Source organism: Girardinichthys multiradiatus, chromosome 8 (assembly GCF_021462225.1).
Source record: "Girardinichthys multiradiatus isolate DD_20200921_A chromosome 8, DD_fGirMul_XY1, whole genome shotgun sequence".
Taxonomy (NCBI): Eukaryota; Metazoa; Chordata; class Actinopteri; order Cyprinodontiformes; family Goodeidae; genus Girardinichthys; species Girardinichthys multiradiatus.
In genome coordinates this window covers 42,799,480-42,823,069 of record NC_061801.1, presented here as the reverse complement: position 1 = coordinate 42,823,069, position 23,590 = coordinate 42,799,480, and the positions used below count along the sequence as shown (strand labels likewise).

Below are 23,590 nucleotides of genomic sequence, written 5' to 3'. Positions count from 1 at the left end.
TCATCTTAGCGCTAGTGCTGCTGCTTCATCTTCTTCTGCTGGTGGTTCGCATGTGGTGCGCATGCGCAACACGAATCGACTAACTCTGTGCTCCACTAACCAGCCTGAGATCACGTGACACCAAGTCTTTAGAGGAAGCTCCTCCCACTCAGCTCATTTTCTACTCCACTGTTAGGGTCCTCGGGACCAACTCCAGGCTGCTCTTCAACTCTAATTGGTCTATTTTGTTTTTAAAGTGTTTGTAAACAACAACGTTGGGCTCAATTGATCTGTTTGCCAACAAACAAACAAACAGCCTGTTTAGTCCGTCCAAACTTTATTAAAACTGTAAACTTCCAAATAAGGTCGGCAGCGTGGCTGGTTTGGGGTGGGGCTTGTAGCCGATTCGCTCATTGATAAGCTCCACCCTAGAAACAGCTGTTGAGGAAGCAGAGGCTCCGCCCCCGATCATATCGACACCAATGACAGAAGCTCCGCCCACTCCAGCTCCTGACCCCGCCTCCTCTCGCTGTCGTTTCCTGGCCTGAAGAGAAAACAAACAAGCTGTATAGATAGAACAGTCCGGATCAGAACAGAACTGATCATACGAGATGATTGACTAAACCTCAAGTTCCTTTTTAATGCTCTCAAATTCCTCAGTGTCGTCAATTTTCAGCTCCAAACGAGTCGGTTTCCTCCGAAGCATCTTCTTGCCGATTGGTTTACACCTGAACAAATCAGTTCAATTTGATCAGTAATCAATAAAAATCATCAATGTGTGTGTCCTCAAATCTGATGACTCAATGTCCGCTAGCAAAATCATGCAGGTTCGGATGATCAACCACTAGATGTCACCAATGAGCTGCTCCTCACAGATAGCAGGGACCTCATTGATGGGTCAGGATCAATTAGAGATTGATTGGACACTATCAATCACAACACCTCGAATCTCAATCTGTTTATACAAAAGTTAACGTTGTTTCCACTGAGATGTCCTCTGAAGTGTAGGTTAATCATCCAGTGGTGCTGTTTCACCACACACCTCCCAGAGCCCCACCTGTCTGCTAACATCTAGAACATCCTTCTGTTGAAAGATCACCGCGCCATGAAGATGTTGCTCATTTGAAACAGGGAGGCACAAACATGATGCTGCTCTTTGGGTTTGCCTGAGATGATGATTGGTGTGAATTTACACAAATAAAAACAGTTCAGCAGTTCTCATTCAGTCTTGTTACCTGCAGCAGGTATGTTATAAAAAAAGAACTGACCAACAGGGTGATCATAAGTGGTCAGTGAGGATTAAGCTGCAGGTTCGCTGATCAGAACCAGAATCTGAGCTTTGAACAAATTCTCTCATTTTAAACTATAAACAAACATCTGAACATTTTCCTCTCAGTCTGGCCCTTTCTTCGCCTGACATATAAGCTCTGAATTATCACCCATTTAATCAACCAAACAAACCAGGACCGAACCCTCCCCTAACGGAACCTACAGAAAATTGGCGGTTCAATCGGAATCAACAACCTTCAATTAACACCAACAAGTTATTTATTCGCGGTGTTTTTAATCAGGCAGAGCTGCGGACAGCTAAACACCGAATTCCTCAAAACAACGCTGTTTTTTTCTTCACAGCTTTAACTGGTGGCTAGGTGACCTCAGAGGGTCAGCTGAGTTTACCTGTAGACCAAGAGCCTAATCGAGCTGCCTCTGAACGTCACTTGGTTGCTACCTGACAGGTAAGCCGCTCTCGTGGCTTTCAGCAGATACACAGACCGGAAGACGTTTTGCCCCGGAAACTTGAGTCTACATCCGGATCACGAGGCTCAGAGACGCTGGAGCTGCGTTCTTCTTTATCGGTGAGTTCAACAAAAAACAAACAACAAACAAACAAACAAACAAGCGGAGGCTCTCACCGTAAAACGTCGGACAACCGCCTGCTAGCTGCGCATGCGCCAGGTGGCGGAGCTCTCCGCATTAAAACGAGATTCGCGTAAATTCGAAGGTTCAGGGCGCGTTAATAGCAGGAATTACGGTAGAAGCTTCACCTTCAACATAAAAGCAGGTTGATTTTACATGTTGGGTCTTTTTTATCTTTATTGAACTGTCTTATACAAACAAAAAGGCATTTGTACATATGAAATATCCATATACAAGATACCTAGATGCATTAAGAAGGCACAAAAACTGAAACAAAAGACAAATAAAGGATAAGAAAATAAAACCAAAATCAAAGAATAAAAGAGCAATAAATAAATTAGGTTACACACCAACAAATGTTCATGCTTCCAGATTGTATTAATCAATAATAGTGAGAAGGTTCTTAGCCTTGGTATTTTGCATTTTGGCAATGTTCTGGAGGTGAAAGAAGGAAATCCTAGAAACCTGTTTAATATGGGATTTAAATGACATGTCCTAGTCAAAGTTAACACCAAGGTTTTTTACTTTATTACCGGAGGTCAATTTAATGCCATCCAGGTTAAGTGATTGACTAAGCAGTTTCTTTTTTAAAGACTCCGGTCCAAAGACGACAACTTCTGTCTTGTCTGAATTTAGAAGCAGAAAATTTAAAGTCATCCAAGTTTTTATATCTTCAAGACATGCTTGTAGTCTATCTAACTGGTTGGGTTCATCAGGATTTATGGATAAGTAAAGCTGAGTATCATCAGCGTAACAGCGAACATTTATATATATATATATAGTATATATATAGTAAAGAGAATTGGCCCAAGTACTGAACCCTGTGGTACTCCACAATTAACTCTGGAGTTTAAAGATGATTTATCATTTACATGAACAAACTGGAATCTGTCAGACAGATAAGATTTACTGGTTGGAAAGTGAAGAATAGTATAGAAATTGGGACAAAAACACAGACCTCAAAACGTATGCTGCACCTGGAACGCCATCTTGCCTGGACCTCAAAAATATTGGGTTTTGTAATCATCAGTTTCACCTTCATATTTCGGGTTACAGCTGGAAGCTGCAAGATGTTTGACTCAGACTGTGATGAGCTTAAAAGATTGAGGATGTTATAATATCTCTGATCTTTTAACATCATAATTATTTAAATCAAGGCGAATTCAGCGTATGAGTTAATGACAGCTAGGGGGAAGTCTCACTTAATTTTACTCCAAACATGGAGGGGAGACTGACCTAGATCCCGGACCGGACCGGAAGTACGTGACTGGAAATGCGCCAAGATGATAGTATCCCGGGAAACGGTGTTACATAAGGAAAGCATTGCGAGCAGCATAAACGCGGCTTTTATTAGGGTTTTATTTACTTTATTTGTCAATTTTTCCTCTCAAATACAAGGTTTAGTGATTAAAAGTCTCTCGACCACAAGTCTTTTTACTAATCCAGAGAATGGAAATGTGTTTACTGTGCATGTGGAGAAAATCCTTTGCCCAGTCGAATAATAAAACATGGCATTGTAAAGGAATTTCAACACCAGAGAAAAAGTGAAACCCAGAAATAAAACACAGTGGTAGTGCATTAAAAATGCTTTTTAAATTGGACCCAGCAGCAACAAAACTGCAGAAGCTACACAGATTCCTCTCTGTAGGCATGTGGGGGAAAAATAATGGAAATCTAAAATTTACACTAAAATATAGAACCTTTATACATTTTGATTCAACATTGCTACAGTTATGGAGAAAATGTCATGTTCTTAGATGAGAACTGGTTCTCATCAATTTTACCTGGTAACATAAGGATCAAAGAAAACACTATTAATACTGCAGATGGAAATTAGCCTTGAAGCTAATGTGCTGCACGTCTTCACTCTGGTAGTTTAATGTTTTCTGTTCATCAAATCAATGCATTTCAATCAATCAGGTCTTTCCATGTAAGCCAGACAGGACCACCCAGAACCAGGTCTATTGGCTCCAGTCGGAAATAAGCGCTCTGTTATCGTGCTTTTATTTTGAAAGCGGCTCATTGACAGGATACCGTAAAGCCGCTCGTCTTCGCGCACAGTGAAACAGCTCGTGGGTTAAACGACGCGGAGGCCTCAAAACGGTTGAAAATGATTAAAATAATTAAAAACCGAACCTTCAACCTACTTCCTGTTGGTGGGATTTATGGCTCGTTCGCTTCAAAGAGCCGTTTTTTTAAAATGCGCATATTTTGAAGAACAAGCCCTAATATAATGTAAATACAGGGCTTAACATTAACTGTTTTGTTCTTCAGCCACTGAGGCTACTGGTTTTCCAGAGTTATTAGCCACTCAGTATTTTCACCAGCCACAATGTTGTTGTTGAGAATTTATGATTAATATGATTAAAGCTGACTATAGCGTGCTAAAGTTTACTTGAACTAGATTTTTAAATGTAAATGACCCTTTTACACAATCATATCAAGACTACATAAAATATTTACCACTTAAGTTCATTTTCAAGCATTCAGCTCCAATAAGGTTCTGTGCAGGGGCATTTTTAGGGTCTAAAAACATTGGGGGCTTCAGCCCAAATCCAAAATACTTAGATTTCATTAAGACAGTTTATAAGTAATTTAAAGTTGAAATAACATCAGACCCAGTACCAGTTCTCTGTCTCGGCTGGTTTTAGACTGAATGTAAATTATTGTGAGTCAAACAAAAAAGGTTTGCAATAATTTCACTTTTTATTTCTATTAGAAGCTGAATGAAGGACAAGGAGAAACAGAGTTTAGTCCTGATGAAAAACCATTTTACTGAAGCAAATAATGACACATTTTGAGATATTTAGAAAAAAACGTAGTCTGAATTTTTGCTGACAAAAGTTTTTCTTAAACTCAGAGATGTTTACTTTGGGCCAGATAAATGTGCTTCTTTTCTCATCTACATAAATTAACTTTTTTAACGTTATTCTCATCAAAGTGTTTCACTCCTGAGGCTCCGTTGTCTTTATTCTTATATTACAAAAAAGGAAAGTGATATAAAGTTGATTTTTCTAAATCTTAGTCAAATGGTAAAATCCTAAAACACATTTATTTTATTATGCCAAGAGCTTTTGAAACATTTTATTAAAATTGTTCCTTCTTTTATGAACCTGTTCTCTTTTATCGCCATCTTTTCAGCTCTTCATTCCACTTCTGAAGAAATTTGTCCTGCCAAAAATAATAAAAGAAACATTTTTCAGTTCTTACTATTAAACACTTTGAGAGGAAAGGATGTTAAGTTGTGGTGTTTAAAATATAGCATAGAGCCTCATCCTGGACCTTATCAGGACTAATATTACAGTTATTAATAACAGGATACATATAGTATGTATGTCTCACCTTCAGTAAAACTCTATCCTTGTTTAATTAGTTTATATAATATTTCATGTGTAATTCAGAAAAATAAAATAGTTAACTAATTAATGGTCCACCTGTGATGAACTATGATTTATTTCTTAATTATTCTGCATCTTTAAACCCAGAGCTGCATGTTTAGAATCAGCAGAAGATATGAAAGAGAAGATGGAGGTTTACTTTCTACTACGTCTTACTGGAACCAGGAGATATTTTCCTGGTTTATTGAGTAACACCTGGTTCTGTCTACATGTAGAACTGGACTATAAGACCGGCTGCTGTAATGAGATCCAATGTGATGATCTGAAGGACCTTTAAATGTGTTCAGCTACGTTAGGATTAAATGATTTTATTGTGACTGAAGTAAAGGACCAGATATTTTCACATTATGAAGCAAACCCAGCATGTGTAGATTTACCGCCATCTTCTCCTGGGTTAAACCGCTCTGCCTCCACCTGTTCCTGAACACACCCACCAGCCTCCCTCTCTCTGGTTGGCTCCATGGTTGCTCTGAAATGATCTCTGTTCGAGGCGCTCAGTGTAACTTTTCAGGTAATGAAGGAGGCAGGTTGACCTGGAGTAAACTGCTGTTCTGGACTTCTCCAGAATGGAGTCCGTCTCTGGTGGTGCGCGTAGTTGCGCATTCGTGGTGCAGCGAGTGCGCAAATAGCTATTTTTTGTCTTCTCCTTTTAACTCACCGTCAAGTTAGGTGGAGCGGGAGGTGACTATGTGGAAAACAATTGAAAAAGTCTGATTGTTTTTATATAAAAATGAAGTCCAATACCATTTTGTGGCTGCATCTTTTTAATACTTCTACATTTCTTCTATCAAGACGTCCGGGGCTCTTCAGAAAACATCCGGGTCTAACGACGCACCTGGTTCTGTGTAAAGCTCCCTTCATATGAAAATGTGCAAACATATTGTTTCTACTTTGTACACTGCGGTAATGTTTCAAACATTACCTCCACATTACCGCCTCCACCGCGTTCTCCACCTCCGCCTGTCTAAAGCGACGTCTGTCATGAACGGACCACAGAGCAAACACTACGCAGGCGGGGCTCAAGGGAGTTGTAGTGTTGCAATTCAACTTGCTACAATTAAAAACTGTATATACAATTCAACCCGCCAAAGTGGCTGGTCGGAGTGGCTGTTTTAGCCACCACTGCCAAAATTCACCCGCATTTGGTGGGTTGGCGGGTGTTGATGTCAAGCCCTGAAATATATTCATTTTGGGGAACCTGGCATGTGTGCGTGAAATTCAGAACAAAATTTGAATCATCAATAAAGATTAATATTTTTTATCTTAAAGGTCCAAAGTAGAACCACAGGATGTTCATGGAAAATAAAATCTTTCAATGTAAGGGTGACGATGGTAGGGGTTCATCTTGTAACCGGTGGGTTGCCGGTTTGAACCCCCGCTCTGTCTGTCTCAGTCGTTGTGTCCTTGGGCAAGACACTTCACCCTCCTTGGCTGCTGACGGTGGTCAGAGGGTCCGGTGGCACCGATTGTATGGCAGCCTGGCTTCCTTCAGTCTACCCCAGGGCAGCTGTGGCTATGGTATAGCTCACCACTGTCAGTGGATGGATGAATGCAGTGTGAAGCGCTTTGGATTTCTCAGACTAGATAAAGCGCTATACAAGTACAGGTCATTTTATATATTATCAGAAAATCAAGTATAAAATATAAAATTTATAAACATCAAATATTCATGTAGTCCTTAAATGTTGAGTTGGGTTAATGGCATTTGAGGACTGTTTGTAAAATAGAAGCAAAATAAAGATTGAAATGTAACAAAATAGAGAACATAGTGAACTTGAGTTGCTTTGACAGAAATAAAAATCACCACCTGCAACATTAAATGTAACTATTAGGCAACACACTAATGGTGAGCAACACTTAAATGGAAACATGCTTTATGTTGCGCCACTCATTGTTTCCTCATTGCAACGAGCACACTGTGACCGTCCTCCTCCTCCTGCTGCATCGCAGCCAACGTCTGCATCGCAGCCAATGTCTGCATCGCAGCCAACGTCTGCATCGCAGCCAACGTCTGCATCGCAGCCAGCGTCTGCATCGCAGCCAGCGTCTGCATCGCACCCAACGTCTGCATCGCAGCCAACGTCTGCATCGCAGCCAACGTCTGCATCGCAGCCAACGTCTGCATCGCAGCCAGCGTCTGCATCGCAGCCAGCGTCTGCATCGCAGCCAGCGTCTGCATCGCAGCCAACGTCTGCATCGCAGCCAGCTCGCACACAGGGCTACACGTCTGCCGCCATGACACGTGATAAAGACAGACAGTGAGCAATGCGCCGGCGCACTGTATGCTCATACCCCCTTTTTTATTTCTGTGTTTCGCCTAAGTAATATAACATAATTTACAGTTAAATAAAACTGAAAAAGTAGCATTATAAGTACGCATAGTCATAAAATACAAAAAACGGCCGCACTAAGAAAGCCTTGAGTCCTATCGTTCGAGGTGAAGAGCCGTTCAAAATCACTATTTCAGAACTGATCGCGGCAGACAGAAGTTTGGATCCAAGTTCCAGGTGAGAACTGCAGACCCAGCCTCAAATTCTGCTGTCTCAATTAACCTTAGATTAAATCTGGTTTATGGTTTGAAACCCTCATAGGGACATTTTCTAGCGAACCGGGTCCAGCGGTTAACAAGTTCCAGAGCTTACTAAGAACCAGTTCTATGTTTCTCAATCAAGACAAACCCTGGCCCTAGCACCCAAACCTGGAGCTGTCCCAGCAGCTGGACCAGAGGAAAGAACCGCTTTCTTCAGAAGCTGGAGGCGGGCTCATGGGAAACAGCAGCCAATCAAAACGCTGTGAGCGCCGCAATTAACCCTGGAGTTTAGCTTGACCTCTGACTGGTTCAATTTTAAACCGTTAAAACACAACGTTTCAACAAGAATAAAGTATTAGATCAGCACCAGAACAATAGAACCTGACTGTCTCTGATCTTCCTGCAGATTCAGTGGGTCAGTGACTCGCTAACAGCTGGTTATTTTCCACTGGACCCAGAAACCTTTAGACTCAGATCTTTAACACTGTTGGTCCTTTAATATCTCCAGGTGGTTTTATTAAATCAGACTCTAAAGTTGTTCAAGTCCGGTTCTCCAGCTGCTGGTGCTGATCAGAGATCAGCCGGTCAGGACTGTGAAGCATTCAGCAGCATCGCTGCTTGGTTCAGTGTTGATAAGCTACGGTGGTCATGTTAGAGGTTCTGTTATACTGGGAGACCTGATGTTATTAATGAGGTTAAAGTGTCTCCATGAACTGTGGACCTTCACATGGATCAACCAATAACAGGGTGAGAGGGTTAGAACCACGTAGCTCCAAGGTGGGGGAAAAGAAACTGGCTCCAGCACCACCCCTGGTTAAGAACTGGACCCTCTTTGTTGGAAACACCCCATCATAGGAGACGTTAGGTACTGGCCCCTCCTCCAAGGTCCGCATGTCAGCTGAGTGTGCTCAACATGCTAACAACGTGTTTGGTGATCTATTCAGTCGTACCAGAGTCTGCCAGGGAGCTGGAGGCCCAACGTTGTGGTGGTAGTCCCAGTGAGTCTTCATAAAAACCCAGAATAAAACAGAAGGATCAACCAGTACCTGGATGATGTACAACATCATAACATCATTAGATGTTATGATGTTGATCTGCTGCGTTTGTTCTGGTTAAATGAGTTTTAGAATAGGCCCCAGCTAGTCACTGTGTCTATTTCATTTATGGACTAGTTTGCTTTGATTCCTCTGGATGTGTGGAGTAGTTGGGTTCTTACATGCTGCAGTCCCTGCTGTGATGGACTGAAGACCTGTCCAGAGTGTACCCCGCCTCTTGCCCAATGACTAGTGGAGATGGGTACCAGCCCTCTCGCAGGCCCAGCATGGATAAGACGATGTTATAGACGATGGATAGATAAAATCATTGACATGTCCAAAACTTATTTTATCAGCTGTACGTATATATGTAAATCTATATGCGACATGTCAAAGGGAGGGTTCTGGTAGCCAAACGTGTGCTGATTCTCCATCAATAGGGATGTACTAAGCAAATGTTCTTGGATTCATGCTTACGCACAGTTTTCTGTATCTAAGCATGGGCTAGGTTTCAGTACTTTGAGGCCCAGGTCTCTGTGGTCACGCAGCAGCAGATTTAAACCTGTTGAGTCCACTAATGTGGACCCAAATTAACCAATTTTTTTTTTAAGGTTTGGAACCAGTCCATCAATGCATTACCAGGTGTCAGAGGTCATGTACCTGTCCAGGTGTGTCTTAATCATATAGACTTTTTACCAACAATCAGCTGAGGATAATTGAAGCTTCAACGTGAATCAGCCAAGTCCACAAGCCTCAAAGAAACAATGTGTTTTTGTCAGCTGACATTTTCCTGCTCCTAGGATGGTTGTGCGTTCTGCGTCTTGTTATTCATGCTGTTGTGCAATTAGGATGTTTAAAATATTTAATATTTCATTCGGCCTATCAAGTGTTGTCTTGTGAATACCAGCCTAAAATGATGGAAGTATTAGAACAATAGATGAAAGAGGGTTAGGGTACTCGAGCACTGGCATAACTGAACAACAAACTGCAGACTTATGGAATAAATTCACAACAACGTCACTTCTAAATATAACAACTTATTATCAGAAACATTTCAATTCCAAGTTGAGCATATTTGACCTTCCTGGCGCTAGCATTAGTAGTTTTTTACCAACTCTCTTAGTTCACATGTACCTGAAATACCAATAATATAAATATTAATGTGTATATGACCACCAGCGACAGGTTATGGCTGATCTGTGTTTAAACCACTTATTAACATAAAGTTTGTCATAACTTTAAAACAAAACAGAACAAATGGACTATTCAATTCAATTTCAATTCAGTTTATTTATATAGTGCCAATTCACAACACATGTTGTCTCAAGGCACTTCAAGAAGTCAGGTACATACAGGTCCTTCTCAAAATATTAGCATATTGTGATAAAGTTCATTATTTTCCATAATGTCATGATGAAAATTTAACATTCATATATTTTAGATTCATTGCACACTAACTGAAATATTTCAGGTCTTTTATTGTCTTAATACGGATGATTTTGGCATACAGCTCATGAAAACCCAAAATTCCTATCTCACAAAATTAGCATATTTCATCCGACCAATAAAAGAAAAGTGTTTTTAATACAAAAAACGTCAACCTTCAAATAATCATGTACAGTTATGCACTCAATACTTGGTCGGGAATCCTTTGGCAGAAATGACTGCTTCAATGCGGCGTGGCATGGAGGCAATCAGCCTGTGGCACTGCTGAGGTCTTATGGAGGCCCAGGATGCTTCGATAGCGGCCTTTAGCTCATCCAGAGTGTTGGGTCTTGAGTCTCTCAACGTTCTCTTCACAATATCCCACAGATTCTCTATGGGGTTCAGGTCAGGAGAGTTGGCAGGCCAATTGAGCACAGTGATACCATGGTCAGTAAACCATTTACCAGTGGTTTTGGCACTGTGAGCAGGTGCCAGGTCGTGCTGAAAAATGAAATCTTCATCTCCATAAAGCTTTTCAGCAGATGGAAGCATGAAGTGCTCCAAAATCTCCTGATAGCTAGCTGCATTGACCCTGCCCTTGATAAAACACAGTGGACCAACACCAGCAGCTGACACGGCACCCCAGACCATCACTGACTGTGGGTGCTTGACACTGGACTTCTGGCATTTTGGCATTTCCTTCTCCCCAGTCTTCCTCCAGACTCTGGCACCTTGATTTCCGAATGACATGCAGAATTTGCTTTCATCCGAAAAAAGTACTTTGGACCACTGAGCAACAGTCCAGTGCTGCTTCTCTGTAGCCCAGATCAGGCGCTTCTGCCACTGTTTCTGGTTCAAAAGTGGCTTGACCTGGGGAATGCGGCACCTGTAGCCCATTTCCTGCACACACCTGTGCACGGTGGCTCTGGATGTTTCTACTCCAGACTCAGTCCACTGCTTCCGCAGGTCCCCCAAGGTCTGGAATCGGCCCTTCTCCACAATCTTCCTCAGGGTCCGGTCACCTCTTCTCGTTGTGCAGCGTTTTCTGCCACACTTTTTCCTTCCCACAGACTTCCCACTAAGGTGCCTTGATACAGCACTCTGGGAACAGCCTATTCGTACAGAAATGTCTTTCTGTGTCTTACCCTCTTGCTTGAGGGTGTCAATAGTGGCCTTCTGGACAGCAGTCAGGTCGGCAGTCTTACCCATGATTGGGGTTTTGAGTGATGAACCAGGCTGGGAGTTTTAAAGGCCTCAGGAATCTTTTGCAGGTGTTTAGAGTTAACTCGTTGATTCAGATGATTAGGTTCATAGCTCGTTTAGAGACCCTTTTAATGATATGCTAATTTTGTGAGATAGGAATTTTGGGTTTTCATGAGCTGTATGCCAAAATCATCTGTATTAAGACAATAAAAGACCTGAAATATTTCAGTTAGTGTGCAATGAATCTAAAATATATGAATGTTACATTTTCATCATGACATTATGGAAAATAATGAACTTTATCACAATATGCTAATATTTTGAGAAGGACCTGTACATACATTCCAATTAATCCTAACCATTGAACAGTTCAGTCAGATTCAGTTATTTATTCAAATTGGATAAAAAGTTTTTCTATCTAAGGAAACCCAGCAGATTGCATCCAGTCAGTGACTTGCAGCATTCACTCCTCCTGGATGAGCATGTAGAGACAGTGGACAGTCACTGGCGTTGACTTTGCAGCAATCCCTCATACTGAGCATGCATGTAGCGACAGTGGAGAGGAAAAACTCCCTTTTAACAGGAAGAAACCTCCAGCAGAACCAGAACCAGGCTAAGTGTGATCGGCCATCTGCCACGACCGACTGGGGGTTTGAGAGAACAGAGCAGAGACACAAAGAGAACAAAGAAGCACTGATCCAGGAGTACTTTCTATGGGAAGGAAAAGTAAATGTTAATGGATGTAGCTCCTTTAGTCGTTTCATCTAGAAAGAAAGAACAGATAAACTCTGAGCCAGTTTTCAAGGATAGAGTCTGAAAGAGAGAACATAGAGTTAGTTACAGTAGAAGCTCAGTCAGTAGCCATGTCTAGGAGAGAGAAAGGGTTAAACACTAAAAGACAGGGCTATGTGGATCATCTGTAGAAGGTGAGCATTAAGTTGTTGACAGCAGAAGCTTGGATGATTCCCCTCTCCAGAAAGGTGTCACAGGTAGACACAGAGTCAGGCCAGGTGTAGCTTCTAGGAAGACAAAAGAGAGAACAAAGTTAAAAGCTGAAATAACAGCAAATAATGCAAAATTGGAGAGTAGTGTGAGAATGTAGCGAAGAGGATGAAAGTGGTCATTATGTCCTCCAGCAGTCTAAGCCTATAGCAGCATAACTACAGAGATAGTTTCAGTTCAGATTATTTAGTTAAACGGCGCTTATTTACAACAATGTCGTCTCAAGGAACCTCACAAAGGGTCCCACTGATGGTCATTGTTCTACTAAAAACCACAAGGATTGGGATACCTCTCTCTGTCAGACTGATTATAACCATTGGAAAAGAGAAGGGGTCATACAGGTAGCAGAAATGGAGGAGACTAGCCTCAATGCTGAGAGGCCTGTTCACAGCTGAGCTGATAGCCTGCTAGCACTCACATAGTTCAAGTATTAAAACCAGACACAAAGCAAACACAAAGAAATAAATTACATTTAGGTTTGTTCATCCTAAACTAATTTTCTCTGCCCAGACACCACCTCCGATGTGAGCCGTTCTGAAGAACCAAGTTGACGAAAGGTTCAAAGGGCATTGGATTATGCGGCACAGGCGGCCCAGTCGGGCCACGTGGTGGACTGCGAACAAAGAAACATAGCAGCCGCTCTCAGTAGCAGTTAGCTCCTGCTACCCGTACTGGCATGCAGGAAGGGCTGGACTAACAGTAGGTCAAAGCTGTATTTAAAGGTACAGAGTCTCTTACCAGTGTCTTTGTGTATGTTTCAGTCCATGTTTCCTGTCATGGCTGGGGCACAACACTGCTTCTTGGACGGTTCTGCATCAGCTTGTTCTCTCTGTGAGAACCAGAGTTAAGGTTCTCCTCTGCTCTGATTGGTTTGATTTCTCTCATTAATGAAGCATCAGCAGAGGTCACTCCAAGGTTTGTTGCGTTGATCTGACTCCAAATCTTTTAATTATAGATTAAAATATATAGAAAAATAAAATATATAGAATTATATCAGGCATAACATTATGACCACGTGCCTGCAGTGTGTTGGTCTGCCTTGTACTGACAAAGCATCCCTGACCCACCATGAAATGGACTCTTCCAGACCTCTGAGTGGTGGTGATGTTGTCTTTAGCACTAAGATGTTGTCAGCAGATCCAGTAAGGCGGGATTTCTATGTAATGAAGTTGTTTGTTCAGCACATCCTGTAACTGGATTTAGTTCTGGAGAAGTTGGAGGACCTGTCAACTCTGCTCCTGAAACTTCAACCTGCTGTTAGAGGCCAGAGTCATCAGGGGTCAGTATGGACCCAGTGACACAGTGTTTACGAACTCTTCTTCTTCTCTTCCCACAGATACCGGAGTTTACACACTAGGAGCAGAAACGATTTAAAATGTCAGACGAGGAGGATATGGCTCCAGCCATGAAGAAGAGTCGTGTTTTCTATGGCAGCCTGGAGGAGAAGGAGCGAGAGCGCCTGACCCTGGAGGCAGCGAGCAGTGCAGTTACAAGAAATGATGCGGTGAAGGCGGGCATTAAAGCAGGAAACATCAACATCTCATCAGGTGAGTTTTACAGTCAGCAAGGGTGGAGGCAGTTAGTGCTGCTTGCTGGTGGACAACAGAGACAGGACAGGTGAAGATGGGACAAGTGTCTTCAGAACAGGAGAGGGTTGGACACACAGGAGAGGGTCCAGTCCTACATATGAATGTAGGACTGGACAAATGGTAAAAGACATGCTAGATAAGGACAGTGAGGTCACGCGTGATCGGAGGATAGGAGAGAAATCTGGGCTGGCGAGATGAGGGGAGAACGGTTGAAGTCAGGTCAGGTGCAAGAAAGTGTTTAGGATAAATATGATTCTTTCATAAAGAACAATGTGAAATGCTCAGTTTAAACATGTATAGATAGATAAAAACACTAATCTTATTTAATTCCTGTAAAACTGCAATAATGGTTTTAGGAACCAACGGTTTATGGAACATCTCAGGTTTCTGATCCCAGTCTTCAGTGACATCCCTGGCAGGACCTCTGAGGTCCACTCTCAGTCCATAATTACACCCTGGTTCCATACATGCTATGTAGTTTTGGCCTGACTGAGTCCAGCCTGGTTCGGACTTAGGCATCACATCTGGGTTTAAAAATAATGACTACAGTTATTTGTACATTGGGTTGGAGGAAACTTCACCCCCTCATTTAGATTGTAGACACACTGACTCAGTGACCATGAGAAACTATTTCTTAACCTTGAGGAACCCCCACCTGAGATCTTTGTTTGCTCAGATTTATACATTTGCCCCAGTCTGCAGAGTAGCACATGGTCCAGTTTGATACCGACCAGACAGTCCCACTCATTTTTGGAAGTCTATTGATCAGGATATACTGACACAACCTGGCCACATGGTGGCAGTAGCTACTGAACTAAAGCTACAGCTCAGGAGAGATAACTCGGCCTCCCATGATTCCCTGCAGGAGAGACCATGGAGATGGAGGAGAGGGTCAGCGAGCGGCAGCAGGAAGCGCTTGCTGAGTTTGAGCGGCGCCGGCGAGCCAGGCAGATCACCGTTTCAACCGATGATGCTGAAGTTAAAGCGGGTCTCCGAGCGTTGGGAGAGCCAATCACGTTGTTCGGAGAGGGCCCAGCTGACCGGCGTGAGAGGTGGGAGGGGCAGTCTGTTTCTACATCCTGTTTGATAAAATGTTAACTGTCCTGGGATCAGCTGACTGTCGGCCAATCAAAAGGCTCGTTTACGGTCTTTGGTTGTTTTTCAGGCTGCGCAGCGTTTTGTCCGTGGTCGGTCCAGACGCTCTGAAGAAGTCCAGGAAAGATGAGGATAGAGCCAAGAGGTCCCATGACGAGGTTAGAAATGACACCACTACCCTTGTGGTGTGAGTCAGTGAGATTTATTTCTATAGCACCTTTCACAGGTCAATCCACAGTGCTTCACAATGAAAACAAGAATAAAAATACAAATAATAAAAACATGAAAAGAAAAATAAACCATAAAATTAAGAAAAAATTAAAACAGAATAAATATAAAACCTAACACAATACAACTAGTTAAAAGCCAGTCTGAATAAATGTCTCCAACTGCTTCTTAAAAGAATCCACAGACTCAAGGCAACAAAAGATGGAGGCAACGCCTTCCACAGCCTGGGGGCCGCAACTATAAAGGATTTATCTCCTCTGGTTTTAAAAAAGGTTCGCTGGACCATTAACAGCCGTTGATTGAAAGATATCAGACTGCGAGAAGAACTGAGGGGCTCCAGAAGGTCAGAAATATAGGCTGGGGCTTGATCCCACAGAGATCTAAAAGTGAGGACTAAAATTTCAAAATGGATTCTAAGATGAACTGGTAACCAGTGTGAAGGAATTAAGACAGAAGTAATGTGCTGTCTCATTCGTGTGGTTATTAAAAGCCTTGCAGCAGCATTTTGAACCCACTGGAGACGGGCAAGATCCTTATTCAAGCATATAAAAAGGCTGTTATAATAATCGAGACGAGATGAAATAAAAGTATGAATAATCATCTCTCATTCGGCTTAGAAATATTAGAAATATTTCTTAGCTGAAAAAAACTGTTTCTGATTAATCCACAGGAATGTGGCTCCAAAGACATGGCAGAATCTAAAAGAACACCAGGGTTTCTGAGGTTAGGTTTAACAGAAGATGCCAAAGCACCAAGATGCTTCTTGATTTCAACTTTTCGGTTCTCAGGGACAATGATTAAAGTTTCTGTTTTGTCAGAGTTCACCTGCAAATAGTTGTCACTTAGCCTCTGTTTAATACTGCTAATACAGTTTATCAAGGAGGAAAACTTTGAATATTCGGTTGGCTTAAACGAACAATAGAGCTGAATATCATCAGCATAGAAATGATAGGACACATCCGAAAACTGCCTCATTATTTGTCCCAGAGGGGAAGTACACAAAGAGAAAGAATAGGTCCCAAGACTGAACCCCTGAGGTACCCCACATGTCAGACTGTTAGGGTCTGACATGATCTGGTTTGCAAAAACACTAAATGTTCTGCCAGAAAGACAAGAGTTAAACCACTCTAGCGCCGTACCTGACAGGCCGACTACATCTCGGAGCCTTTTAATCAAAATACTGTGATCTATGGTATTAAAAGCAGATGTAAGATCGAAGAGAACCACCAACGATGGATGCTCTGGAGTGCCATCAGAATATCACTAGAAACTTTGAGTAAAGCAGTTTCTGTGGAATAAAGTTTACGAAAACCAGACTGAAATGTATCAAAGATTTCATAAAGGAAAATAACTGTTCTGCCACTGCTTTTTCAAGAATCTTAGACATAAAGGGGGTCTTGGAGATAGGCCTGTAATCACCATGTAGTACCTGTATTACTCTGTATTACCGGTTAGTACTGTATACTGCAGTTTGTTTCTGAATCAGGAAGTGAATAAAATCTCCTTTGAGTGAAACATCGACTCCTCAGAAACCAAATAAAATCTTTGTTTTGTCTCCAACCAATTGCAGTGCCAGCAGACGTGGTACCATGAAGGCCCCGCCTCCCTGAAAGAAGCTCGTTTCTGGCTGGCCAGATACTCTCTGCCACGGTGTGTCACTCACAGACTGACCCGTCTGCATTCAGAAACATTTCTTTAGAGATTTTTGTTTCGTTGCCTCAGAACCAGGTCATGGACCTGATGCAGCATCTTAAAAAAGACTCCCAGCATGGAGTTATTGCATTAGCTGACACTGACAATGTTTTTGTTTGGTTGGTCCATCAGGGCGATGAGGCGTCTGGAAACTGCACGTGCTCAGAAGGAGGTTCCTGAGGCGACAAAGACGATCCGCCAACAGGAGCTGCACAAATCCCTGAGGGTGAGTCGGAATAAATAAATCATGGATTCCTACACGGATCAGGTCCAGCACACAACAAATCCAACCTGGAAAATATCTAACATGGAACTAGTCTGAAACATGGAAAAAGGTCAACCAAGACCAAACTAGAACTGAGAAGGGTCAGTTAGCAGGTTATTAATGCAGCGCTGATTCATGTATAAAGGAAAGAACAAGGGTCCAGTTCAGTTGAACCAGTTTATTTTAGGTCAAGTTAGTTCAGATTATTTACCTTCTGGTCAGTACAGTGTAACCCAGCTAAGCCCACTTCTGAAACCAGTTCAGTCAAGTTTAAACCTACTTAGGCCAGGTTTGGTCCAACAAGTTCAATTCAATTCTGAAACTAGTTCAAATTCAATTAAACCAAGGTTCGTTCAGAAACTAGTTTGAATCGGTTAAATCCAGTTCAGTACAGTTGAAACCATATCAATGTAAGTAAATCCAGTCCTTAAACCAGTTTAATCCACAGTTTTTAAACCAATTTCCAGTCTTTTATTTAAACAGCTTTACCTAAACATGGAAATGTTTCATTAAACAAATTAATAAATGTTGATATTAACTCAAACATCTATTTGTGCTTTTAGTTGCTGATGTTTTTCAAAGATTAACTGTAAATTATTCAATAAAATTACATTATTTAGTTGTGGACCTGGGCAACCCCTCAACCCCGTTACAAGAATGATTCTCCCCTATAAATATAATGGTATGATCCATGATGACACGTACGGGGAGTCAGGTTGAGCCTAAACCGGCTCAGTTATGGTTGAGGTGCAAACACACCCTCCATTTCTGCTACCTGTATGACCTCCTTCTCTTTTCCAATGGTTATAATCAGTCTGACAGAGGGAGGTATCCCAATCATTGTGGTTTTTAGTATAACAATGACCATCAGTGGGCTCTACATGAACACACTTTATCAGTTTATTATTTATCTTAGTACTCCTACACATGGCCCATTCTAAAATGGCCAAACTAACACTCAGTAGTTTATTCTAACCTCCCCAACAACCCGTACATCAGGAAGTGACATCACACGTCGTTTGGACAGCGGAGGCACGCAAGTTGCTCCCTTCGCTTCCTTTATTCCCGTCATTCATTCTGTGACGTTGTTGTCGTCAAACTCAATGACTCGACCCTGTTTTATGTTTTATTGTGAGGTGTTGTGATTTTAATACTTTGGTCATAAAGTTATCCAGTTATTTCAATTATTCATGTAGTATATGTATGCTGAATGTGATTTCTGCTCCATGGTTAAGCTGTGAGTAAGATGGCACCAACAACAGCAGCAGAAAGGCAGAGGAAGTATCGGGAACGCATTAAAGCTGATCCTGAAAGAAGGAAGAGAAACCTGCAGAGTGAACATGAGACATGGAGAAAGACTGTAGAGGCAGGGAAAAGAAAGGGATTAAAGACCTGAGTGAAAGAGAACAGCATGAGGAAAGAAACATGTGGAGAGAAGCGAACAAAGGAAGAAGAGAGAAACACTCAAGAACCTGAGCACCACAGAGTCCAGATCATTGAGATCATCCAGAGCAGCATCCACAGCCAAGATCTTTGAGGTTGGAGCAGTGAGGAGTCAAATGTGTTGCAGAGAAAATGATTCACAATTTCATTTTAGAAACAGTGATGGGAGGAGAAAAAAGACCCACTTTCTTAGTCCAAATCAACTTTTATCATTTTGTTTTGTAGGAACATTTGTTGCTTAGAAAGCACAGAGGAGAAAGAAATAAGTCCAAAAGGCAAATAGCAGAACTATAGGAAAAACTTGAAAAAGAAAGAAAAAAGAATCCAAAATACAAAAAAGGTGCCAGCGCTCAAAGAAACATTGAGATTCAACAAGGTGAAAAATAAACAGGCTGACTTCTAACTGTGCTGTTAACCCCCAAATCAAGAAAACATTAGTTACCATCAGTCACTTCTTCAGGATATTAGTGATAAATATTAAAAAGCCACCAAGGACCGGGAGAATTATAAAAATATACAGATACTTGCAAGTGAATCAGTTGGATTTAAAAAAAAATCACGACAGTCTTCATTTTGAGAGAAGGAGGACTGGCAGATTTACTGAAGAAGTGAAAAAGAATGAAGGCATTTTATCTCAGAGATGATGTGAGCAGATTTACCACATGAACCATCCAAACACTCACAGAGAGCTAAATAAAAAAGCACTAGAGGATCCTGATGGATGCACTACAAAATATCCACAGAGAAAACCTTGCTCCCTTTTCTGTCACCTTTGCCCCTTTTGGGTCGTGAATCCAACTCTCTCTGAACGTGACACATGCATGTGGAAGCTGCATGAAGATCTGGTAGTGAAGCTCAATCAGATGAAACTCATTTAGGTGGCCAACATCTAAGAGCTGGTAGAGAAGGTTGCTGCATCAATGTAGACTGTTGACTGCAAGGACAAAACTGTCCACATCACAACAGCACCTGAAGCACATCGTTTACCCAGTGGGAAACAGAGGAGAACCTCATGAAGGACCTCATTGAACTCTTCCATAGCTACATAAAGCGATTTAAAATGCATCACTTTGACATCAAGCAGCAGTAAAGCTTCTGCTGTGAGTTGAAGAAGAAGATGTCAGGGGAAGAGGCTTTGATACATGTTGTTTTCTCAGAAAATGTCAGATCCCAGGTTCAGGCGGTCCACTTTGGGGCTTCACAGCAGCAGGTCAGCCTTCATACAGGTGTGTTTTATGTTGGCCTGTGTGCTCTGGGTGATCCTGGCCAGTAGACATAAAGGTCCTCTGGCAAAATGGCAGCACCTAAATCCTGTGCTGGATTACGTTCAGGCACAACAAGTGTCTGTGCTGCTCTGTTTAAGCGACGGTCCCTGAACTCAAGACCAACACAAGTCAACTTCTTCCTTTTCACCACAGAACTGGGTTGAAGCTGCGTCTTGAAATTATTTCAAGACTAGCCATGGAAAAGGAGCACCAGAGGGCCTTGACATCCCAGATGCAGAGGAGTTATTCAGGGGACAACCGTGAAAATGTTCTTTGTGAAAAGTGAAAATGTTGAGGAATCAATGGAGAAAATGGCAAGCTGATACCAGCTGTTCCTGGAACCATGTGAATTGACCAGATCATTACTCTGGATCCAGGAGAGCTGATATTTCCTGATGAAAGCTGCATGTGCTCCACACCCCTGAAGATAGAACCTCCTCAGCCAGCCAGTAGGGTCATCCAGCAAAGGAAATCCATTGGGATATTTCAAGGCTGATGGGGAAATCGTCTTTTCTCATATATGATGAAGATTTGTATCCAGGCGTCACTCTGAAGGTGCAGGAAACACAGGTTCAGATCTGTTTGATTAGTTCAGTTCATCAGTTTACAGGTTTAATTGTTATTGACATGAGAATAAGGTGCGTTTTAGTTTACCTCTCCTAAGGCCTGGTATATTTGACCAGATGAGGTTTCACACACACACACACACACACACACACACACACACACACACACGAGTCCCTGTTGTAGTTGTTTTTCTTTAGGTAAATAAAACTCAATTCATCTGCGGTTTATATCTGTTGTTCTCATGGTTACATATTTAAATAAAATGCTAATAATAAATCCTGTTAAGTGAATTTAAGAGTAAAATTGTTGTTCTGTAATGCTGTATTTGTCTCTTCAACCCTGTTATTCTAATCACAACTTCGTCTCGCACACATTTCCTACATTATTTTGGAAAAATGTTAAAAAAAATACTTTAGGTCCATCATCAGACCACTGATTTTGATCACAACTCCTCCATTAAACCAAATGTTTGATGAAAAATGCCTTTCAGGCTTTAGAATAGCAAAAATGTCCAATTTTATGGAATTTTCGCATTTAAAATAATTGAATTATCTGATTTAATATTTAGATATTGTTTTATTTAGAAATACACTTTATAATCACGTTCAGGGAGCCTCAATAGTGTCCGTAACAAACTTGAACAATTACAGTGAGCACATCTTGAATAATGAGCAATAATAATGGAAAAGTAACACTGGAGATGGGAAATTGACGGGACTCGTTTTTCTGATGTTTAATTATGTCCTTAATGCTGGGGGAATGCATACAAATAATACATTTTGGTGAAAATGTCCAAGTCCAATTCCAACCATTCTCATCGGATGACTCTTAAATCATTTCAGTCCAGTTTAAACCATAAAAAAAAACAGTTTTTAAACCAGTTTGGTCTTGTTTAAATCCGATTAAACCCTGTTCTGTCCCGTTTTTTACAAATAACCCCAGTTAAGTGTAGTTTAAAGCTGTTAAATCCAGTTCTTAAACCACTTGTGTCTCATTGAAATCCAGTTAAACCTGGTTCATTCCATCCTAAACCAGTCTGAAGCAGTTAGATCCAGTTCAGTAAATTTGAAAGCAGTAAAAGAACCAAATTCTGTTTTTTAATCAGCTCCATGCAGTTATGTGCAGCTTAAATCAGTTTGATCAAATTAACTCCTTAGTTGGGATCAATGTAGCTCTTTAACCAGTTTAGTCCAACTCAAACCAGTCTGAACCCTGAGATACACACCTGAGCAGCAGTTCTTCTTCTTTGTCAGAATCTGAACAACTTCTGCAGTCAGATTGGAGATGATCGACCAATCAGCTTCTGCAACTTCAGTCCGGACTCCAAAATGTTGGCCACAGCGTCTTGGTAAGAGGCCTGGTCCTCTGACAGAGTTATTGTTGTTTATGCATGAAGCTAATGTGAGCGTGCTAACCCCCACAGGAGCGGTCTGTGTAAGCTGTGGTCCGTCCCTGACTGCACCCTGATTCGGACCCTGAGAGGTGGGTGGAGCTTCATTCTACCTGGATTTGTTTGCACCTGAGTGATGTTAAATATAGTGAATCTGTCCAGGGTTTCTCTCTGTTCACCAACATTAAACTGAAGCTTTCTTTCTCTGCTCTGTGATTGGTTGAAGGACACAACACCAATGTAGGAGCCATCGTCTTCCGCCCGCAGGCCGGAGTCTCTCTTGACCAATCAGACGTCAGCCTGGCCTCCTGTGCTGCTGATGGGACGGTGAAGCTGTGGAATCTGGAGAGGTGGGTGCGGTGGTTGCGGTGGTGGGCGGGGTCCGTGTTGCTATGGAAAGGACAAATGATGATGTGGTTCTGTGGTTGTCATAGTGATGAGCCGGTGGCGGACATTGAGGGTCACAGTGATCGGGTCTCTCGGGTTTCCTGGCATCCCTCTGGAAGATTCCTAGGAACCACCTGGTAAGAGAAACCAGAACCAGATCAGTTCTGAGTGACATCAGGCTGTGTACTGCAGTAACTGTTTGTGTACTCTGTCGTAACTGTGTGTACTGTCTGTGTACTGTTTGTAGTTATGACCACTCGTGGCGTTTGTGGGACCTGGTGGTTCAGGAGGAGATCCTCCATCAGGAAGGTCACAGTAAAGGAGTTCATGACATCAGCTTCCATCCTGATGGCTCTCTGGCTGCTACAGGGTCAGTTGTACTCTGTAGTACTATGTGGTACTACAGAGTAAGGAGTTCCTCCTTTTATACAAACCAATTAGATGCCTGATGTAGCTGATTCTGGTTCTGAGCTTCAGTTTTCCCTAGATTGTTTATGACGTGTCTTCATTATGCTCCATGATCCTGCAGTCAGGTTTCTGAACAATGTCATAAAAAAGTCTGATTATTGGTGATCAGTAACTGTTAGCCAATAGTTCTGCCTCTTTTTTGTCCAATCAGAGGGCTGGATGCGTTCGGCAGGGTTTGGGACCTAAGGACGGGACGCTGCGTGGTTTTCCTTGAGGGACACTTGAAGGAGATATACAGTGTTCACTTCAGTCCCAACGGGTCAGCGCATCACACACCAGCCAATCATACTGCAATTAGCAGAGATCCAGCCAATCCGAGGAGTGATCTTAATTTAACTATGGCAAAGTGTCCCTGCCAAAAAAGAGTCATTCAAAGATATTTAAAAACGTTGATGGTCCAGTTGAAACTGGACATTTTGTGGATTTACTGGTTGGTTTCTGCTTCGCTGAGAATTGTGTAGTTCCCTGTAGAATTTAAGTCTAAACCGGACCTTTGTGGTTTTATTGGTTTGTTCTGCAGCCATCACCTGGCCACAGGAAGTGGAGATAACACCTGCAAGGTCTGGGATCTGCGCAACAGGAAGTGCCTGTACACTGTCCCCGCCCACCAGAACCTGCTGTCAGCCGTCCGTTTCCAACGTAAAGAAACTACTACCTTTCTCTTCTGCATGACCCCACTTCCTGTGTCTCTGCCCTGATTTTCTTGTCTTGAC

General features: G+C 42.1%; 2 protein-coding genes across 5 annotated transcripts; one reads left to right on the top strand and one right to left on the bottom strand.

Annotated features, from left to right (window-relative positions):
* Positions 1 to 299: 299 nt before the first annotated feature.
* Positions 300 to 1,991, bottom strand: cdc26 (cell division cycle 26 homolog). 2 transcript variants are annotated; one of them, XM_047372990.1, is made up of 3 exons: positions 1,893 to 1,991; positions 605 to 707; positions 300 to 523 (listed from the first exon to the last, which is right to left on the bottom strand). In XM_047372990.1, exons 1-3 carry the CDS (start codon positions 1,952 to 1,954, stop codon positions 320 to 322), a joined length of 369 nt encoding a protein of 122 aa, XP_047228946.1. In that variant the 5' UTR covers positions 1,955 to 1,991; the 3' UTR covers positions 300 to 319. The 2 variants fall into 2 exon arrangements, with proteins under 2 accessions (XP_047228946.1, XP_047228947.1); XM_047372991.1 differs by lacking the exon at positions 1,893 to 1,991 and adding an exon at positions 1,657 to 1,788.
* Positions 1,697 to 23,590, top strand: LOC124872708 (U4/U6 small nuclear ribonucleoprotein Prp4-like). Of its 3 annotated transcripts, XM_047372988.1 has the most exons (13): positions 1,697 to 1,835; positions 13,825 to 14,035; positions 14,943 to 15,129; positions 15,243 to 15,330; positions 16,971 to 17,050; positions 17,225 to 17,318; positions 21,886 to 21,980; positions 22,056 to 22,114; positions 22,249 to 22,372; positions 22,457 to 22,546; positions 22,657 to 22,779; positions 23,029 to 23,136; positions 23,398 to 23,590. In XM_047372988.1, the coding sequence occupies exons 2-13, from the start codon at positions 13,864 to 13,866 to the stop codon at positions 23,573 to 23,575; spliced, it is 1,398 nt and encodes a 465-aa protein (XP_047228944.1). In that variant the 5' UTR covers positions 1,697 to 1,835; positions 13,825 to 13,863; the 3' UTR covers positions 23,576 to 23,590. The 3 variants fall into 3 exon arrangements, with proteins under 3 accessions (XP_047228944.1, XP_047228942.1, XP_047228943.1); XM_047372986.1 differs by lacking the exon at positions 23,398 to 23,590 and having other exon boundaries at positions 23,029 to 23,391; XM_047372987.1 differs by lacking the exons at positions 1,697 to 1,835; positions 23,398 to 23,590 and adding an exon at positions 12,999 to 13,187 and having other exon boundaries at positions 23,029 to 23,391.

Coding starts and splice junctions, on each gene's coding strand:
- LOC124872708 (XM_047372986.1), top strand. CDS start 13,864: ATGTCAGACGAGGAGGATATGGCTCCAGCCATGAAGAAGAGTCGTGTT. Junction 15,331..16,970: donor CCAAGAGGTCCCATGACGAG/GTTAGAAATGAC, acceptor AACCAATTGCAG/TGCCAGCAGACGTGGTACCA. Junction 22,547..22,656: donor AGATTCCTAGGAACCACCTG/GTAAGAGAAACC, acceptor TACTGTTTGTAG/TTATGACCACTCGTGGCGTT.
- cdc26 (XM_047372990.1), bottom strand. CDS start 1,954: ATGCGGAGAGCTCCGCCACCTGGCGCATGCGCAGCTAGCAGGCGGTTG. Junction 708..1,892: donor CGGTTGTCCGACGTTTTACG/GTGAGAGCCTCC, acceptor TGATTTGTTCAG/GTGTAAACCAATCGGCAAGA. Junction 524..604: donor GCATTAAAAAGGAACTTGAG/GTTTAGTCAATC, acceptor TTTTCTCTTCAG/GCCAGGAAACGACAGCGAGA.